A 16,356-nucleotide genomic window follows, 5' to 3' on the forward strand; every position below is an offset into this window, starting at 1 on the left:
CCAACAGGAAAGTTAGTGCTTCCCTTTATTCTGTCATCCTTTCTCTGTCTTCAGTCAGGTTTATAGGGAGCAGGCTTCTACAGATGCAACCTCTTTTTCTGCCAAGGAAACTATCCCAGGTGGGCATCCAGCAAATCTGCTATGGCCTAAACATGTGCACACCTACTTGACAGCATGTGAGCCAGGAGCTCAACGCTTCTGGGAAACATCAGAACTACTTAGGCTGATCTGCACATGCACAAAGAGCTCAATGTACCTTGAGCGCACCACATTTACTGGCACGGACCACCTCCGCGATGCCCAAGCTATCCCAGGATTCGCACTGCTGGGTTCACTGGGCACACCCTGCGCCTCAAATGTCAATGTGCCTGCCTGCACAGTTTGGCAATCTTCCACCCAGAGGAAGATGACAAAACATACCCTAATGCCTCTGGAAACAAATCACCCTTCATCAAGAAAGAATCCCACAGGAGGAATGCTCTGGTGCACTCAAATCATGTACTGGTACTGCCTGTCCTCTTCTGTAGGTCAAAACGCACACACAGGACCAGTTCCTGCTGTCAGCAGCTGATGAAAAACAGGGAGACTTACAGCAATTTGATTTTCAGAGCAGCAGGGATATGCTGGTCAACAATACCTAACTCTACCCTCTGATATTAATAAAAGGCAATTGGATATCTGCTGATACAATTTGGCTTCTGGGGAAAGAATGTTTGCAAGGAGCCTCTTATGATCAATATTTCATCTTATACTGGAAAAAGCAAATATTAAAGCAAAACTATTTTTCCTTGGCTCTTCCCTGTTTCCATATAACAACATCATTGACAAGCTGTGTAAATAATACATTTGAGAGTCCATTATCCAAGCCATGTGCATATTTATTTTATGTTGGTTTTGTTGCATATTTCAGTATAACTGTTCACAGGTTTAAAGCCAAGAGTAAAACAAGAGTAGACAAATCTACTACAGCAGAAGTAAGCAGTAAGTTGGTTGCTCTTTTGTTATTTTTAACTACTAGGAAAAATCCAAACTAAAATTTAGCATAATAAACGAGAAAGATTGAAGACTACTCAAGTTCAGTAAAATAAATATTTTCAGAAGGCCACCACGCTTTCTCTCATGCCCTTCTCCTCAAAATGTCCCCACTTTTAATAACAGAAATACAAGAAAAAAAACTTATCAAAAACATTGATATCAGATGTAGCAACTGCACAACTGAAGAGTCAGAAAACAGAATTTGCTCAATTCCAGTATTCACTAAGCCTCAAGAAAATGTCAGGATTTTGCCAATGAGTCCCACTCTGGTTGCAAACACTCCTCACAGAATGGAAAGTCAGAAGAATTTACATTAATTGACGTTTATTTTGTTAATGCCAAATTACTTCAGTATGACAGTACCTTGGTTTTGAGTCTGCAGTCCTAAAGACAATCTATGAAGTATCAAACATCCTGCTAAATGAAAATGTCTGTTCAAGTGAAGCAAATGAAATGCAATGTTTTGACATTTCTGCAACAAAGTTTGAAAACGAAAGCCAGCTCATTTCTGAAATTCTTCCTTCTAACGTTTCTGTTGAACCCAACATGTTTTGATTCGAGTGAAACTGTTTTCAAACAACATGTTGTTCAGTAAGTGGCTGCTAACCAATTCTCACAAGTCACCTCCGTAAGTACACCAGTTCCTCTTAACCAGAATCCCAAGGCACTTTACAAAAAACAAGGACTGCCTCCATTTCAGCAGCTACAGTCACAAGGAGAGCTCCATTTCCAGCAAATTTATGTGTTTTCCAGCAATAATGAGAGGCAGAGGCAGGAAGAAAAGCTGCATCTCCTGAACTGCAGCTGCCCAAGGCAACCCCTCTCTTACCTTCATGAAAAAGCGTATTTCTTACATGAAGGCAGTACCTAAAGCACTGCCAGGACCACAGGCAAGCCATTACATGTTAGCTAATAACAGTATCTGTGCAGGGCCTGAAAAGGCCACAAGCTGCTACAAAATATGTCTTCTGGATTCTTCACTCCCTGAGACCTCAGAAGTTACTGAAGTTTCATCTTTCCATGGGGAGAAAGAAAGGAATGGGGAAGAAACGACCTTTGTAAAGGTGCTTCTAAATCAAATCTTACAAACCTTTCAGGAATCCCACAAAGCCAGTAGGTTGCAAGGGCAGGTTTATAACACACAAGGGCTTTAAATAATTATAATAATAAAAAAATGTACAACAGCCAGCTAAAAAATAGTTTCTTCTTTAGTTTTACTCCCAAGATCCACATTCACAGACTTGTGCAGGCCAAGAAAATTACTGTTGGCCAGCAGCCTGAGAACAGCTGAATACCAGACAGAAAAAGGACAATTTTATCACATCTATGGATTTTACAATTGAAATTGGACATTACAATCTAAAACTACTTACTGGAAATTTCATTATGATGGGACAAGGGGCTGACCTGCACCTGTGTCTACTGACTGAGCAAGCTGTCTGACCTGAGCTGACAATGAAAACTGGCTTTTAAACTCCATTTCCCCACAAATGCCTTGGAAGGGCAGGATGAACAAGTGTCCCACCAGATTTTGCTGCTGTCCATCCAGGCTGCAGCCTGAATAGCCGTGCTAGCACCAGAGCCAGCCGTGTTTGGCTTTAAAGATCACAGCTGTGCCAAACACTGCTTAGTTCCAGAGCACTGGAGCTGTGAAGCTCCCAATAACTTCAGAGCAGCATTATCAGAGAGCCCTGAGTGAATCCACATGGCTCTGGGAGGTAAGAGTCATGCTTTCTGGAGGAGCTCTTCCAAGGACCAAGAACAAGGAACATGTTGTTAGTGGCACAGGTTCTGCTGCCATCTAGGCTGGCTGGTTGTCCTACCCACCCCTCTTCCCCTGTGCCACACACCTCATGTAGCTGGTGGTTTGCCTGGTGCTGGCCACTGTTGCTTGCTGGGCAATTTGGATAGCATAGAAGAGGCGCTGTGGTAATCATCCATACCAGCTGACCATGCCAGGGTAAAGCTGTAGGAACATCCCTCATAGAATCATAGAATAGTTAGGGTTGGAAAGGACCTTAAGATCATCAAGTTCCAACCCCCCTGCCATGGGCAGGGACACGCTGCACTAAACCGTATCACCCAAGGCCTCATCCAACCTGGTCTTGAACACTGCCAAGGATGAAGCATTCACAACTTCCTTGGGCAACCCATCCCAGTGCCTCACCACCCTCACAGTAAAGAACTTCTTCCTTATATCTAACCTGAACTTCCCCTGTGTAAGTTTGACCTCATCACCCCTTGTCCTGTCACTACAGTCCCTAATGAAGAGTCCCTCCCCAGCATCCTTGTAGGCCCCCTTCAGATACTGGAAGGCTGCTCTGAGGTCTCCTCACAGCTTCTCTTCTCCAGGCTGAACAGCCCCAACTTCCTCAGCCTGTCTTCATACGGGAGGTGCTTCAGTCCCCTGATCATCCTTCTGGCCCTCCTCTGGACTTGCTCCAACCCATCCCCAGTGCTAAAAGCCTCACTGCCTGACCTGGCAGGCTTCTGTGCAACTTTTATACGGACATAAATCGGCACGCAGTTTGCAGGACAGTTCATGGCTTCATCTGAGTAACAAACAAAAGCAATCTTTAATGCTATTTACTTCAGTTAGGTCCTGAAAAGCAACACAACAATGGGCTTGATACTGCCACAAGTTAGCTCTAGTCCTAGCCCAAGCACTGCAAGTGCTCAAGTACCGAGCACATATGAAATGTTTCTTGCACAAGCACAGTAGTGCTTTGAACTGCTCCCAGATGGCCCCCACAGGGCAAAAGTTACAGCTACAAACATCTATAAACAACACACTATGTTTTCTGTTTAAAATTGTTACCTCAAATAACTCATTACGTGTCTGGGAAGTTTTCTGCACTGCAAATAGACAATTTCTTACAAGTTTTCCTCCAACCCCACTGATTTATTTTGAAGAGATAACATACACAATTAAATACTTCTGAGTAGGTCAGATATTGTAAAACTCAGACACAAAGCACTGGTCACTGATATGAATCGTCATGCCTGATTCTGGCTGCTGCTGAGCAGTCAGAAGTATCAAAATCAGTATCACTAATGAGGTGCTTAAAGTGTTTCAAACTGCTTGAGTGAGAAATTAAGAGCTTGAACTATTTCCTACTGTCCTCATGTTATCACCAGTGCATTTTTAGCATGTTCTCTTACCTTCAAAACAGCATGTCCCAGTGCCAGCATCTGAAGTGTTATGCAACGTGGGCTGAAAAATGTCACCAGTTTAGGATGAAAAGGTATTGCTGTCTCCCATATGGGCATTCAGGTCCAAAACATGGAAAAGCTGGAAGTGGCAGGCCTGCCAACAAATTACTTGCAAGGATTTTACTACTCTCTAATGGGTGATATGGCACATCTAATTATTGTACATTGCTCTGCTCAGGCAAAGAGCCTTTATTGTATAAAAGCACTCCACAGCTGAGAGGTTTTTTCACATCCTTACTCTTCTATTTTTGATAAACTAGTTCTACAGCTCAAAATCTTAATTGAATTCCTCTGAAATATTCACTAACTAGAACCAGGACTTCACCATTTGCTAATTAATTTCACATGTATGATCCATGATTTTAAATTCTAGCGCTCAATACAGTTTGGTATTGCCATACAAATAAGTAGGGAAGCCAAGATACAAAAAAAACCCAAACCAACCAACTAAACCCCCCAAAACAACTGCCAAAAAAACCACGATATGAGAAAAAATGCTCCTGGCTCTGACAGTTAAATACACATAATACACTAATGTCACGGTATCTTGATGGACTTTTCCCTGAGCAATCTGTGCCTCATTCCTCTTCTTCCATGCATCTCTGTACTTTCATCTTCTATACAGACTATCATTGAAGCACTTGAAGACTGTGACTAGGTTGCCCTCAGCCTTCTCTTCCCTAGACTGAAAAAAAATCAATTCCTTCAGCCTTTCCTTCTTCATGCACATAGTTCTTCAGCCCTCTAAGCATTCTGGTGGCCCTCTGTTGGACCCTCTCCAGTTTCCCAATGTATCTCTGGCACTGGGGGAGCAAAGATGGGACACGGTATTCCAGGCGTGGCCTAGCAAGAGTGTGCCCTTATTTGCTTGCTACAGACCTACCAAGGCACAGGATGCTCTCTTTGCTGCAAGAGTGCACTGCCAACTCCACAGCCTTTCTAGTGAAGGAGGAGAAGGACCACCACGGTGTTACGGAAGCTTTAATAAAAGCAGACATGCATGACAGTGCATTTAGGAGTTGAGGACAACTGACAGAAGAAGAAGAAGCACATCCAGTAGTATGCAGACTTCATACGTGTTATTAAAACCAGAAGCATGAAGTTAAATACTGAAACACCAAACAGTGCCTCTCTAGTGTATTAATGATACTACAGCTATAGACACTAAGCCTTCAAGGCAACCCATTCATATGCACCACAGCATTTCAGATCTTATTACAATGGCACTAGCACATACTAAGCTCAGACTTATTCCTGAAAGAGATCCCTACTGCCAGGATTAGCAGACAATCTCCATTACTTGTTTGCACTACTGAACCAAGGATCGACACAATGAGTTGCTGACTCCATTCTCTACACCACAGGAATGTGCCTTTATATACTGTTGCCTACAATAATCAACTAGTTTTCATATGGATGAAATACTCAGCTATGCTACTAAAAACCAAAATAAAGAAAATTAATAGACAAACAAGCACTTCTATGAACCATGAGTGAAACAGAGAGTAGCATTTTGTCATTTCTGTAACGAATAACTGATTTCCTTACTTACCAAAATCTCAGTGCCTTGAAGGCTAAGATTGGCTTGAAAACTGTAACTAACCACAAATGATAGCAAAATACCACAAGACAATGTGACATTTTTAACGTCTCTGAAGGAATCTGGAGGCTCTGAAATTGCATTTCAGCCCCAAAACACATTTTTCGGAAGGTGGCTACTTCTGACCCACCCCCAGAAGTTTTGTAGTTTTCAGCTTATACATATTCACCTTCTGGATTACACTGAAGGTAACTGTAATGTTACATTTAACCTCCTAGTAACTGCTGGGGGTGCACCCATCAGTTAAAGTTTCCAATACAGTCCACAGACTTTAACACTTCATAACTTCGCATGATCTTGTGACTGTTTCCACGCAGCATCAAGGCTCAAAGAAAACCCCCATGTGGCTTCCCCCTGCCCCTCCCAACTTGGTCTCAATTTCTTCAGCCAGTTGCTCACAGAAATTAACTATTAAAAACTTAGCAGACTTTCAAACTGTTTAAGAGAAACTGAAAAGTTTTATTTATGCTTCAGTACACTCCTGACACTGCGCAGCAACAGTAGAGTAACTCCTACCTCTCGTCAACAATTGAAGCATGGTTCAGTGCCAAGAAGCAGCTGTATTTAAAAAGCAAAACAAAACAACCCCAAACACTTCCCTACTCAGACCTGCTTCCTTTTTGTATCCAGAGTCTTACGTGACTACATAGAAATAAAAATACCAGCTGGGCAGAGCCACTACAGGAAGGCAGGCTCGCTTCCACCCTCTGCCAAGCTGCAGCAACACCACTGCTTCATTTTCATCAACTGTGTTACCAGGAAGCCACTTCTCCCCTTTTGACTGTCACAGTCCCAGACCAGAGCATCTCTCAAGCTCCTCGTGCCCTCAGACTCTGTTAAGGATACAACCATTCTGCACACACAGCAGCTGCAAATCTGTCAAGGTTTATCATCAGTCTGTAAGATCATGCTCCAAAAAACGTCAGTGCTGGAACTTGCCAAAGACACAACCTTCTCATTCCTTAGGCCACTCAAAAATGCCAGCCCCAAGAGAGCGCTAATCCACATCATTAAGACAGTCAAAACCTCAGTCAGGTGCCTCTCAAAACAAGCAGATTGCACAGATGCTGCTGATGACCTCATCTGGCCCATGAAAACACTTTTAGAAGGATGAGGACTCTCAGAGCACAGCTGAATCAGTAGGATTAGGAGCAATTCCTTTTTATCTTAATCAGTAAAACACCAAAGCAGTTACAAGCTCAAAGCTCCACAGGCTCTTCCAAAGCTCAAGAGCAATTGTCTGACCCAAACACTCCAAAAATGGCACCCACTTCAAGTGCCCCATTTCTCCCCATTCACCCATTCGAAAAATGACCCTGCACTGAAAATTAAAAGCTAGGAAATTACCAGGCTCCTACTGAAGACACACCACTCAAAGAACATGAAACAGCTGAAGTCTTTGCAAAAAGTACTTCATATAGCCCCCCAAACTTACATTTTAGTTGTTACTAAATGCACAAGCACAGAGCAAGATACAGCTGTTCTACATCAAGGGTGACACATGGTCACTATCCAACTCATCATAGCAATGGAGTTCAACTGTGGAAGGAAAGCAGGGCATCCATATAATTAACCTGCTGGAGATAATTATTCAAATCACAACACCGTCAGGTCTGAATGGTCATAGCTGCACTGCAAGACACAGTATCAAGTACCCTGAGAGCAGCCCACATAGCCACAGACATGAGCTCCACAGTACTTTCAAAGGTACCACCTTTAACAGCACATTCTTCACAGTAAGGTAGCAAGTACTAGCAAATTAAAAAAGGTGTTGTTTATAAATCTCCTACATTCTTTTTTGCGGTTTTACTGCCAACCCTAGCAACACCCAAATCAAGCTTCCTCAGGCAGCCTGCAAGAGGGGGCTACAAGGCATCATGGCTGCAGCCAAGGGAGGAAGCAACACCAAAGAACTTGTAAGTAACACCTTCAGCAATCTCACTTTCTCCCAGATGACACTGACAGTTACATGATGCAAAACATTGCTCTGCCCTGTCTTAAAGTTCTTATGATCAGCACCTCTAAAGAACCCCAAACCCTGGCCCTCATACATCAGAGAGCAACGTCATGTCCCCAGCACAGTCTTTGTGGTCCCTGGCCTCAAGGGGTTCCAGAAAGATGGATAGCCCTTGCAAAAAGCAGTGCATGGGAAGTTCAGAAACTTCTCTTTCCTACATGCATTCAGTGGAGACAGTGCAGACACTGGACACAATCTGGACTTCAGCACTTCAAAGTTCAGGAAACAAAGGCATGAAAGAGTAAATACTCATACTTTCCCAACCACCAGCAAATGCACTTCCAACTGCCTTCAGACAAGACTATCTGCTACCACCTTCCATAACATTAGTCAAAATCACCTCTTACATAGTGCTGCTCTTCAGGTTTCAGCTACCGGAAGGCAGCAATTAACTGAACAAATAATCTGTTATTTCAAGAGACAACAAAGTCTAAACCTCAACACTTCTGCGTACCATCTGATGTTTTATAATATCTAATTCATATTTCCAAAAGGCTGAAGTTGCCACTATGGACATTTTTACATCCTACTACTTCAGCAGTTGTCAAAAGATCTGCTAGCCTTTTGTCAGTTATTACATGTAAACCCCACCTTTATAACATTTCTAGACAGCTCTAGCATTACCATGGGTAAAATTTACACCTTTTTCGTTCAATTTAAAAAGACACTGAACTGGAACTGGTGTGGAATAATTCAGTATGAACAATACTCGCCTTCAATAAATCTGTTAAACATTGTTTCCCAAATCTAATGATGACTCCTCTAAATTTTATTTCCATTTTTATGGAGCTGCATATATGAAAACATATAGCCCTATGAATCATCTTCACAGCCAACCAAGCAATTCAGTAATCTTGGACATAGTTTATTTACCCTAAAATAAGCTGTGCTTTGATTATGTGCAAACTACTATGTGTAGTTTCTGAATGTATGGAAGAGTCTGACACCTCTGAAGAACAAAACATGCTCTAATGACATATTATGTGGATAACTGAGATTACTTTATAACTTAAATATTTATGATCATGAGCCTATAACAGAGAAACTAAAAAATAATTCAAGCATTCCCTAATTTACTCCATCAGTCCTAGCACTGTACAGAAGGAACAGCATACTACACAGGAGTGAAAAAGGAAAAGCGAATACCACAGCCTAACTTTTTAGGGTCACGTCAGAAGATGCTTTTCCATTGCAGTTGCCTTCCCACAGAGAAAACAGATATTTGCTCTGGTTTCAAGGCAAGAACGTACCCAAGTACATTCAGCTGGTGCTCAGCATCCTCTGCAGAGGTATTTGCAAATGCACTGGAGCTTTGGACTGTGTGAAAATTATTCACAATGGAGACCAAGCTGACTGCCTGCTGTTTGGAGCACACACTGCATTCACCTCAGCTGTCATCTGTCTTCTTTAGCTGCACAGCTCACTGTCATCCTCCTGCAAAGAGCAGCTCCATCCCCAAAGCGAGCCTCAGCAAAAAACCCTAGATTCAGTGGTCACATGTATTAATATGAACAAAGCCTTTATTATGGTTGTGCTTGCACAGAGCCAGGGTTACAGAGTCCATCATCTCTCCATCGCATGATGCTTGTGCACAAAGCGTCCCCTCAGCGCCCTCAGCCTTGCAAGACCCTGTGTCTCAGGACCTCTCTGATGTCGCAGCCTATCCAAGTGCAGAATGAGCAGAGATTCAAATCGTCCATTATTCAGAGCTGTCCGACTCTGGTCTCTTGAATGCTCAGTGGAAAGCAGCCTTTGGGTATAATTTTTAATTGTCTTGTCAATATTTCTTACACTTTTTCGCAACTAATATCTAGTGAACCACAAAATAGCTCAAAACATTGTCTTTCACAGCAGAGAAGCAAACTACGCTGCTCCTTCGTTTCTGCCTTGATTAAGCAACCAATTCACTCTCAACATCCTTAAAAAAAAAAAAAGTAATCACTAGCTTGAAATATTTTCTCTCTCGATAGGACATGAATCCAGGCATGAAAAGAAAGGCAACTATTTCAGAAGCCATTTAGGAGCTTTACGATCTTTTTACAGGCAGAAAACTGATTACACTGACAACAGCACCCCTGACTGTCTCCTGGCTTCCAATCTGTCCATGTGAACCTGATTCTCTATATTTAGTTTACTAGTAGTGACCTCAGTATCTCAATGACAATCTCAGAAACAACACAGACTTGGTCACAGCGACAAAGAGCTCCATGAGAAAGATCCCGCTTCTGACATAAATGAAAAAAAAATGTTACATGGGAAAGCAGAAACTCCCCAGAACTGCTTCTGTAGAGGGTTTTCCATAACCTTTGAAAGAGCAGCTATAGCTTCGAAGAGAAACCAAACCCCAGTCACAGCAGGTCTGCCACTAGAAGATGGACACCGAAACATAACACGCATTCAATGCGCTGGAACTGGAAAAAGACGAACAGTGATGCACTTCTACATTAAGGTTTCCCTCTGCATTCTTCCTGCAAAGGAGACCAGTGCAGAAAGAGCCTGCACCAGTACAAAGACTCATCACGCAGGAACGTGTCAGTAGTGGGATCCGAGGGAAAAGCAAGATGAGACAGCTTCCTCCAGTGCCATTACTCTACTGATGTACCTCCAAGGGCTCAGCAGCACGGCCTTTTCCTTCCTCAGTCTTCTTTCTCCAAATGGGAACCACAAAGACTCAGTTTCCTACTTTATCACATCTATTTTTTCTTAGATAATGCTTAGGAAAGGCTTCACAGTAAAATAACTTTTCTAGGCAAGTTCTTACAAATAAAGGTGTGCACTGCACAGTGTACATAGCATGTCATGGCAGACAACATTTAATTGCTGTAGTTTCCTGACAGGTAGTTCTGCTTTGATATCACAGTGACAAGGGTAATAACAGCAATCAAAAACTTCAGAGCCTGCCTGCAGAACAAGGTTAATTGGCACCTCTGTCTTGAAGACTTCTGCTGGTTTAGTCTCAGCTGAGCTCTCCACTCACTCCTGGCCAAATTTAGCCATCACTGATGCTAATTTGTGCCAACCACTTATTAAATAATTTTGAAAAAGAGAAAATAACCACAGCGCCAAAAAAATAGGACAGAGGTAAGTCAGCACAATAGCCAACATACTTATCTGACCTGTGGTGGCAGAGAGACATGAAAACAGGACAGAAGGACAGGGCACAGAGCTTTGCAGGTGACGCCATTCTGCATTACACAGAAAAGACAGGCTCCTACTGGAACAATACTGTCCATCTTCTTAAATGGTGCTCATCTCTGCTTTAGAAAAAACAGCCTTATCAAGAACAGCAGCGTAAATTAAAGAGGCATCCAAACCTTATAGACTTGTCCATATGTCCCATTTCCAACAACCTGTACCAGCTCAAATATTCCCGCAGGGTCCTGCAAAAAGCAGAAGAAATAACATTATTTGCAGAAAAGCAGCCACCTCATAATGGAGTGTAACTGTACACAATCAAAATGAAAACATCTATGGCACATGTCTTAATGATCTGCATTACACACTAAAGGGGAAATTGCCAAATAACAGTGTAAGAAATACATTAATATTGGAGTTTAGAGTCAAGTTGCTCAAAACTCTATGAAAAAAACAACCTGGTGAAGATTTGTAACATGGCAGAGGCAACAAATAAATGGAGATGTGTGAAGAACAAGAACTGAACTGATTCAGCTTAGCAGTAAAATAAGGAATGAACTCCAAGCTTCCTAAGCTTTAAAAGAGCTGAGCTACTGTCTTCTGCTATGAAACACCCAGCACTAGCAATGGAAGAAAGAACCTGAATGATACGACTGAAAAAATACTAAATAAAGCATTTGAGGCCAACTACCTTACAAAAGGGAATGCACCATCCCAGACCATCTTAACACTACAGGTAGGCTGAGAACACTCTATTGTCTTGTTTTGCAAGCATAATAAGGTGAATTTGACAGATGGATTGAAGTCTTGGCTTTGAACCTAAACTAGATTGCTGTTGATTTACATGAAAGATTCATGGGGCAGGTGATCAGTGTACCAACTTTCATCCTACTGGTTTAGCACTGGCTGCTCTAAAACCAACCACTGCACCAGATGTCCTACTCCAATAACAAGATGTTGCAGCCTTTCAGATAACAGAAAAATCATTTTGTTGCAGGGCATGGACAAGTAAATGTTAACTCGCGCACCACGAGCACATTCAAGGAACCATTGCTTCAGTTAAAACTCACTTGAGAGATTTATATAAAAACATTAAGAACTCAGGAGACCAGTTCCTTGGTTTCTGACTCAGCCATTTTTGCTCATTTGCCGTCAGTTTGCTCATTTCTTGGGATGACATAATAAAATATTATTAATTCCATGTGTCTGTTTCACCACATCTGTTTCAGCAATCTGCCATGTCAGTTGATGCCTATTGGTACTGCTGAGGGACGTGATACAGAAAAACATTATCTCAGAAGCACAATTTCTATGACCCAGGTGGCAAAACATCTTTTTTAGGGTAGCAAGCTACTTCTCCACTACACTTATGCTACCCTTTTAACATAAACAATGCTTTCTTCATATCTGATACAGAAACAGCAAAATCCCAGTGGAAACATACAGGCTTTTTTTCTGAGCAGGTTCTACCTTTACTAACTCAACCATCATGATAAATGGCAATAGCTTTGACTGCCAGAGCAACACAGCACAGACTTCCACAACTAAAAGTACCAATGAATTCATCTGGGTTTGCCTTTATGTTAAATGAGTTTTAACCTTACACTTCCTGGATTGTCAGCTTCGTAAGACATTTAAAAAAAAATTAATAATCAAATAAACAAACAAACCAAACCACACCACAACAAAAACCACCCCAACACAAAATAGTTAACACTGCATAAACCAGATCAAATCACTTCTGACCTATGCAAAGGGCGGTCTGTACCATTCCTTTTGCCTCTTGTTTTTAAGACAAGCCAGTAAAGCATGGCCTTCTAGACTTAAACCCCAATCCTAAAGCCCTCACAACAGAAGGAAATCAGTGGGACCACTCACGTATGGAGCTAAACACAGGCATAAGAATGCTTGCAACACCGGAGCCTTTGCAAAGTGCTTTCTTTCCCTCTCATTCCTGCATTTCCACTAGTCTTGGATATAACCAAGCCACACACCTTGCTTCACCAGACCTAAAGTCAGCAATAATCCACTTCTGCTGCTAAAGGATTCACATGTGACCTTCCCATAGAGCAGTCCTGCGGGTTGCATGTGGTCCGTGGAGTAAAACACACAGCAGTTCTCCAAGGAACAATTCCAGACGAAGCCCTCCATGCACAATACCTGCTCTATTCCTCCACGGAAAGCACAGGCAGCACCCCAGTTCCACACCTCTCCTGCAGAAAGTAGCCCTGCTCAATTAAGAGGTGTTAATAGCACACCTCTATGGAAACCTAGAGAAACCTAAACTGCATTTTCAGCTTGGAGTTGGCAACTGTCGCTCTCACTCAAATGTGTGCTGTCCTCACTCTTCTTCTCCAAGCTTATTTATTATGCAATATAGTAACTTAATATGCCTCAAAATCAGCTTCTCCCTCCAATCAACTCCATTCTGACTTAGCACCCAAACAGCTCGTTTCTAAAGGTTTCAGACACTCCAGGAAAATCCCAAGCAATTACCTAAATAAATGTTAGCATTAGCTTTAATACAGCAAAAATCCTACCCTGTCCTTGCTAGACAATTGAGCATTAGAGTCTCAAGCCTCCACAGCTCAGAGTGCAGCCAAAATCCTTGGCCATCACCCTTCTAATTTGGGCTCTGACTTTGGTCCTTGGATTGCCCTTGTTGGCTTGGATATCAGCACTGTTCAGTGGCATTCTTCACAACAGGCCAACTTCTTCATTATCTTTGAGCTTGGTATCATCTTTGATGCAGTGCTTCCTCTCAGCTACCATTTAAGCCTCGTGGTCCATCTAACCCTTCACCAGCCAGCACCCGCCAAATTGCTAGGTTCTCTTTGCCAGACGCCAAAATCCTGGCCTGAACATTAATCACTTTGAGGTTAATTACTCTAATGCATTATACCATATGGTACCCTTCTTGCTTTCCTGCAAGTCACCTACAGAGCACTCAAAAGACAAGAGCAAGACTGCTGACCCAGAGGCACCCAGGCCACATCCATCTTCTCTGCAAGGCAGAATGAACAGCACACGCAGCAAGAGCCTCATCAAAATGCCCTTTTCAGCTAAACAAGGTACAGGTGTCTGAAGCACAAGTTCTTCTAAAGGGCTCCTGCACCTCGGCACATAACGCAGAGATCAGAGGCTTTTTAGCCACCTGACTGCCCCCATGAACCCAAGCCAGAAGCATCCCATCAAGATGCTATTTGGAAACTACAGCCCCAACACCTTTCTCCAGGAAAACAGGAAAGCCATGGCCAGCACTCATTTAAAGAGGTGCAAGACCAGCCTGTGCAGTTTGGAAGAGCCTCCTATCCCAGTGGTGCATCCCTGCTGGACCTCCTGACCGCAGCAAGGCTGGCAGGAGCATAGCACCAGGCAGCTCCCACTGGACCCCAGAACACCAAAGACAAGGCCGAAGTGATAGCACCATCTTTACATGATTTCTACAGCCCAGCCCCAACCACCTCCCACTTCTGCATTGGATGGCTTAGACACAAAGCCCGCTCTCTGGTTTGCAGCACCACTCTTTTGCAAACTTATATTGGTTTCTTACCACTCATTTAAGGATATCAGATGTATCTGCTCAAGATCTAAAGGACTTTCCCTATTCAGCCTTGCTACCTCAAGCAGAGCCAGGTTAAACTTTTGCTTGCCTAGCCAGAAACCTTGTGCCATCTTCGCAGACTTTACTGTCTCTGCTGCCTTTTATCTTTCTGCCTCTGGTCTGGAACTCTCCTTGCCTTGTGATTACTGCAAAGGCTTCTCCCAGCCCTCCTTTCTTCTTTTTTTTACCCTGGTATTTTTAGAAGGCAGCTTGCTCTGGTTTCACTGTCTGGGGCTGACACAGACACAGTTTTGTGTTTTTTGCCACAATTGGACTCTTCTCTCTTCTTCTGTGGAAGGTGCGGAGAATAAAAACTGCCTGGGTTGATGCGGCATAAAAGGGTTATTACACACAACCCTGTTAATGGCTTGTGGATTGGAACCACTAACAGGGTGGCTTTTAAGGTGGCAAAAGTTGGGATTGTGTTTGAAACCTACGAACAGAAAAGCATGATGTCGAAAATTCATAGCAAACTAGGTGAATGCTGACTTTTTCAGGTCTGGGCAAAAAAACCTAAAAAATAACAGCACAAACCACAACAAAAAACCCCAACCCAACAACATAAAAGCCAATTCCCCAGACACATATTTTCTCCCAGAAAGCCCTCATCTCTCATTTGCTTTCCCTCCATAGCTCCACATCATTCGCATCACCCTGCATCACCTGGCAGGAGAAGGACACTCTCTGGTGGAGCGCTCCCAGTGGGGCAGCGCAGCCCTCCCGTGGGACGGGAACGCGACCCGCACCCGGGCCGGGAGCGCTCGGAGCTGCCGGCGGAGCCGCGCTCCCGGACCCCAGAGCCTCTTCGCCCACAGCCCGCTCCGCGCGGCACAGCGGCATCCCCCCGGGCACGGGAGAAGCCTCCGCTCGCCTCGCGGACGCGACAAGCGGGGGCTGCTCCCCCTCCCCTCCCCACACACACACATACACACACACACACACACACACACACACACACACACACACACACACACACACACACACACACACCCCTCCCGTCCTTACCCGCAGCGCCGCCAGGTCGATGCCGTCCAGGCTGCGGGCGGCGCAGTCGCGGGCCATGGCTCGAGCCGTCCCCGCCGCCCCCCGAGCTAACGGTCCCGCGGGCGGCGCTGGGCGGCCCGGCCGTGCCCCGGGCAGCGCGGGAGGGCGGGCATGCCGGGCCGGCAGCACAGCCCCGCCGGCAGCACAGCACAGCACAGCCCCGCCGGCAGCACAGCACAGCACAGCCCCGCCGGCAGCGCAGCACAGCACAGCACAGCCCCGCCGGCAGCACAGCACAGCACAGCACAGCACAGCACAGCACAGCCCCGCCGGCAGCGCAGCACAGCACAGCCCCGCCGCTCCGCGGGCAGCCCCGCGCCCGCACCGGCAACTCCGGCCCCGCGGCGGCTCCTCGGCTGAAAAAGTTTCCGAGGAAGTGACGTGCGCGGCGGCGGGGTCGGGGCCACCTGCCGCGGGCGGGCGCTCCCGCACACACCCGCGGGGCTGGCGGAGCTCACGGGGTCGCGGAGCCGGCAGCGGTGGGAAGAGCTTCGGCAGCACCGCGTCCAACCGGCCCCGGCGCCGCCAGGGCCGCCACTAAGCCACGGCGCTGAGGGGCTCGTCTGCACGGTGTGGGAGCACCTCCAGGGACGGTGACTCCAGCACTACCCTGGGCAGCCTGTTCCGATGCCTGAGCACCCTTTGGGGAATTGTTCCCAATAGCCAAGCAAAACTCCCCTGGTGCAGCTTGAGGCCGTTTCCTCTTGT

The 16,356-nt window shown here is 44.8% G+C and overlaps 1 protein-coding gene across 6 annotated transcripts in view; it reads right to left on the reverse strand.

Annotated features, from left to right (window-relative positions):
- NRK (Nik related kinase) overlaps positions 1–15,781 on the reverse strand; it is a 98,816-nt gene extending 83,035 nt beyond the window's left edge. For all 6 annotated transcript variants that reach the window (XM_062613295.1, XM_062613293.1, XM_062613292.1 and 3 more), the window contains exons 1-2: positions 15,610–15,781; positions 11,180–11,245 (exon numbers count right to left, since the gene is read on the reverse strand). In XM_062613295.1, the coding sequence (XP_062469279.1) occupies positions 11,180–11,245; positions 15,610–15,666 (123 nt within the window). In that variant the 5' untranslated portion in view covers positions 15,667–15,781. The remainder of the gene's footprint in view (positions 1–11,179; positions 11,246–15,609) is intronic.
- Positions 15,782–16,356: the final 575 nt, after the last annotated feature.

The sequence above is a fragment of the Pezoporus occidentalis genome, unplaced genomic scaffold, assembly GCF_034315485.1.
Source record: "Pezoporus occidentalis ecotype Australia unplaced genomic scaffold, CSIRO_AGI_Poc_V1 ctg165, whole genome shotgun sequence".
Classification (NCBI taxonomy): domain Eukaryota; kingdom Metazoa; phylum Chordata; class Aves; order Psittaciformes; family Psittacidae; genus Pezoporus; species Pezoporus occidentalis.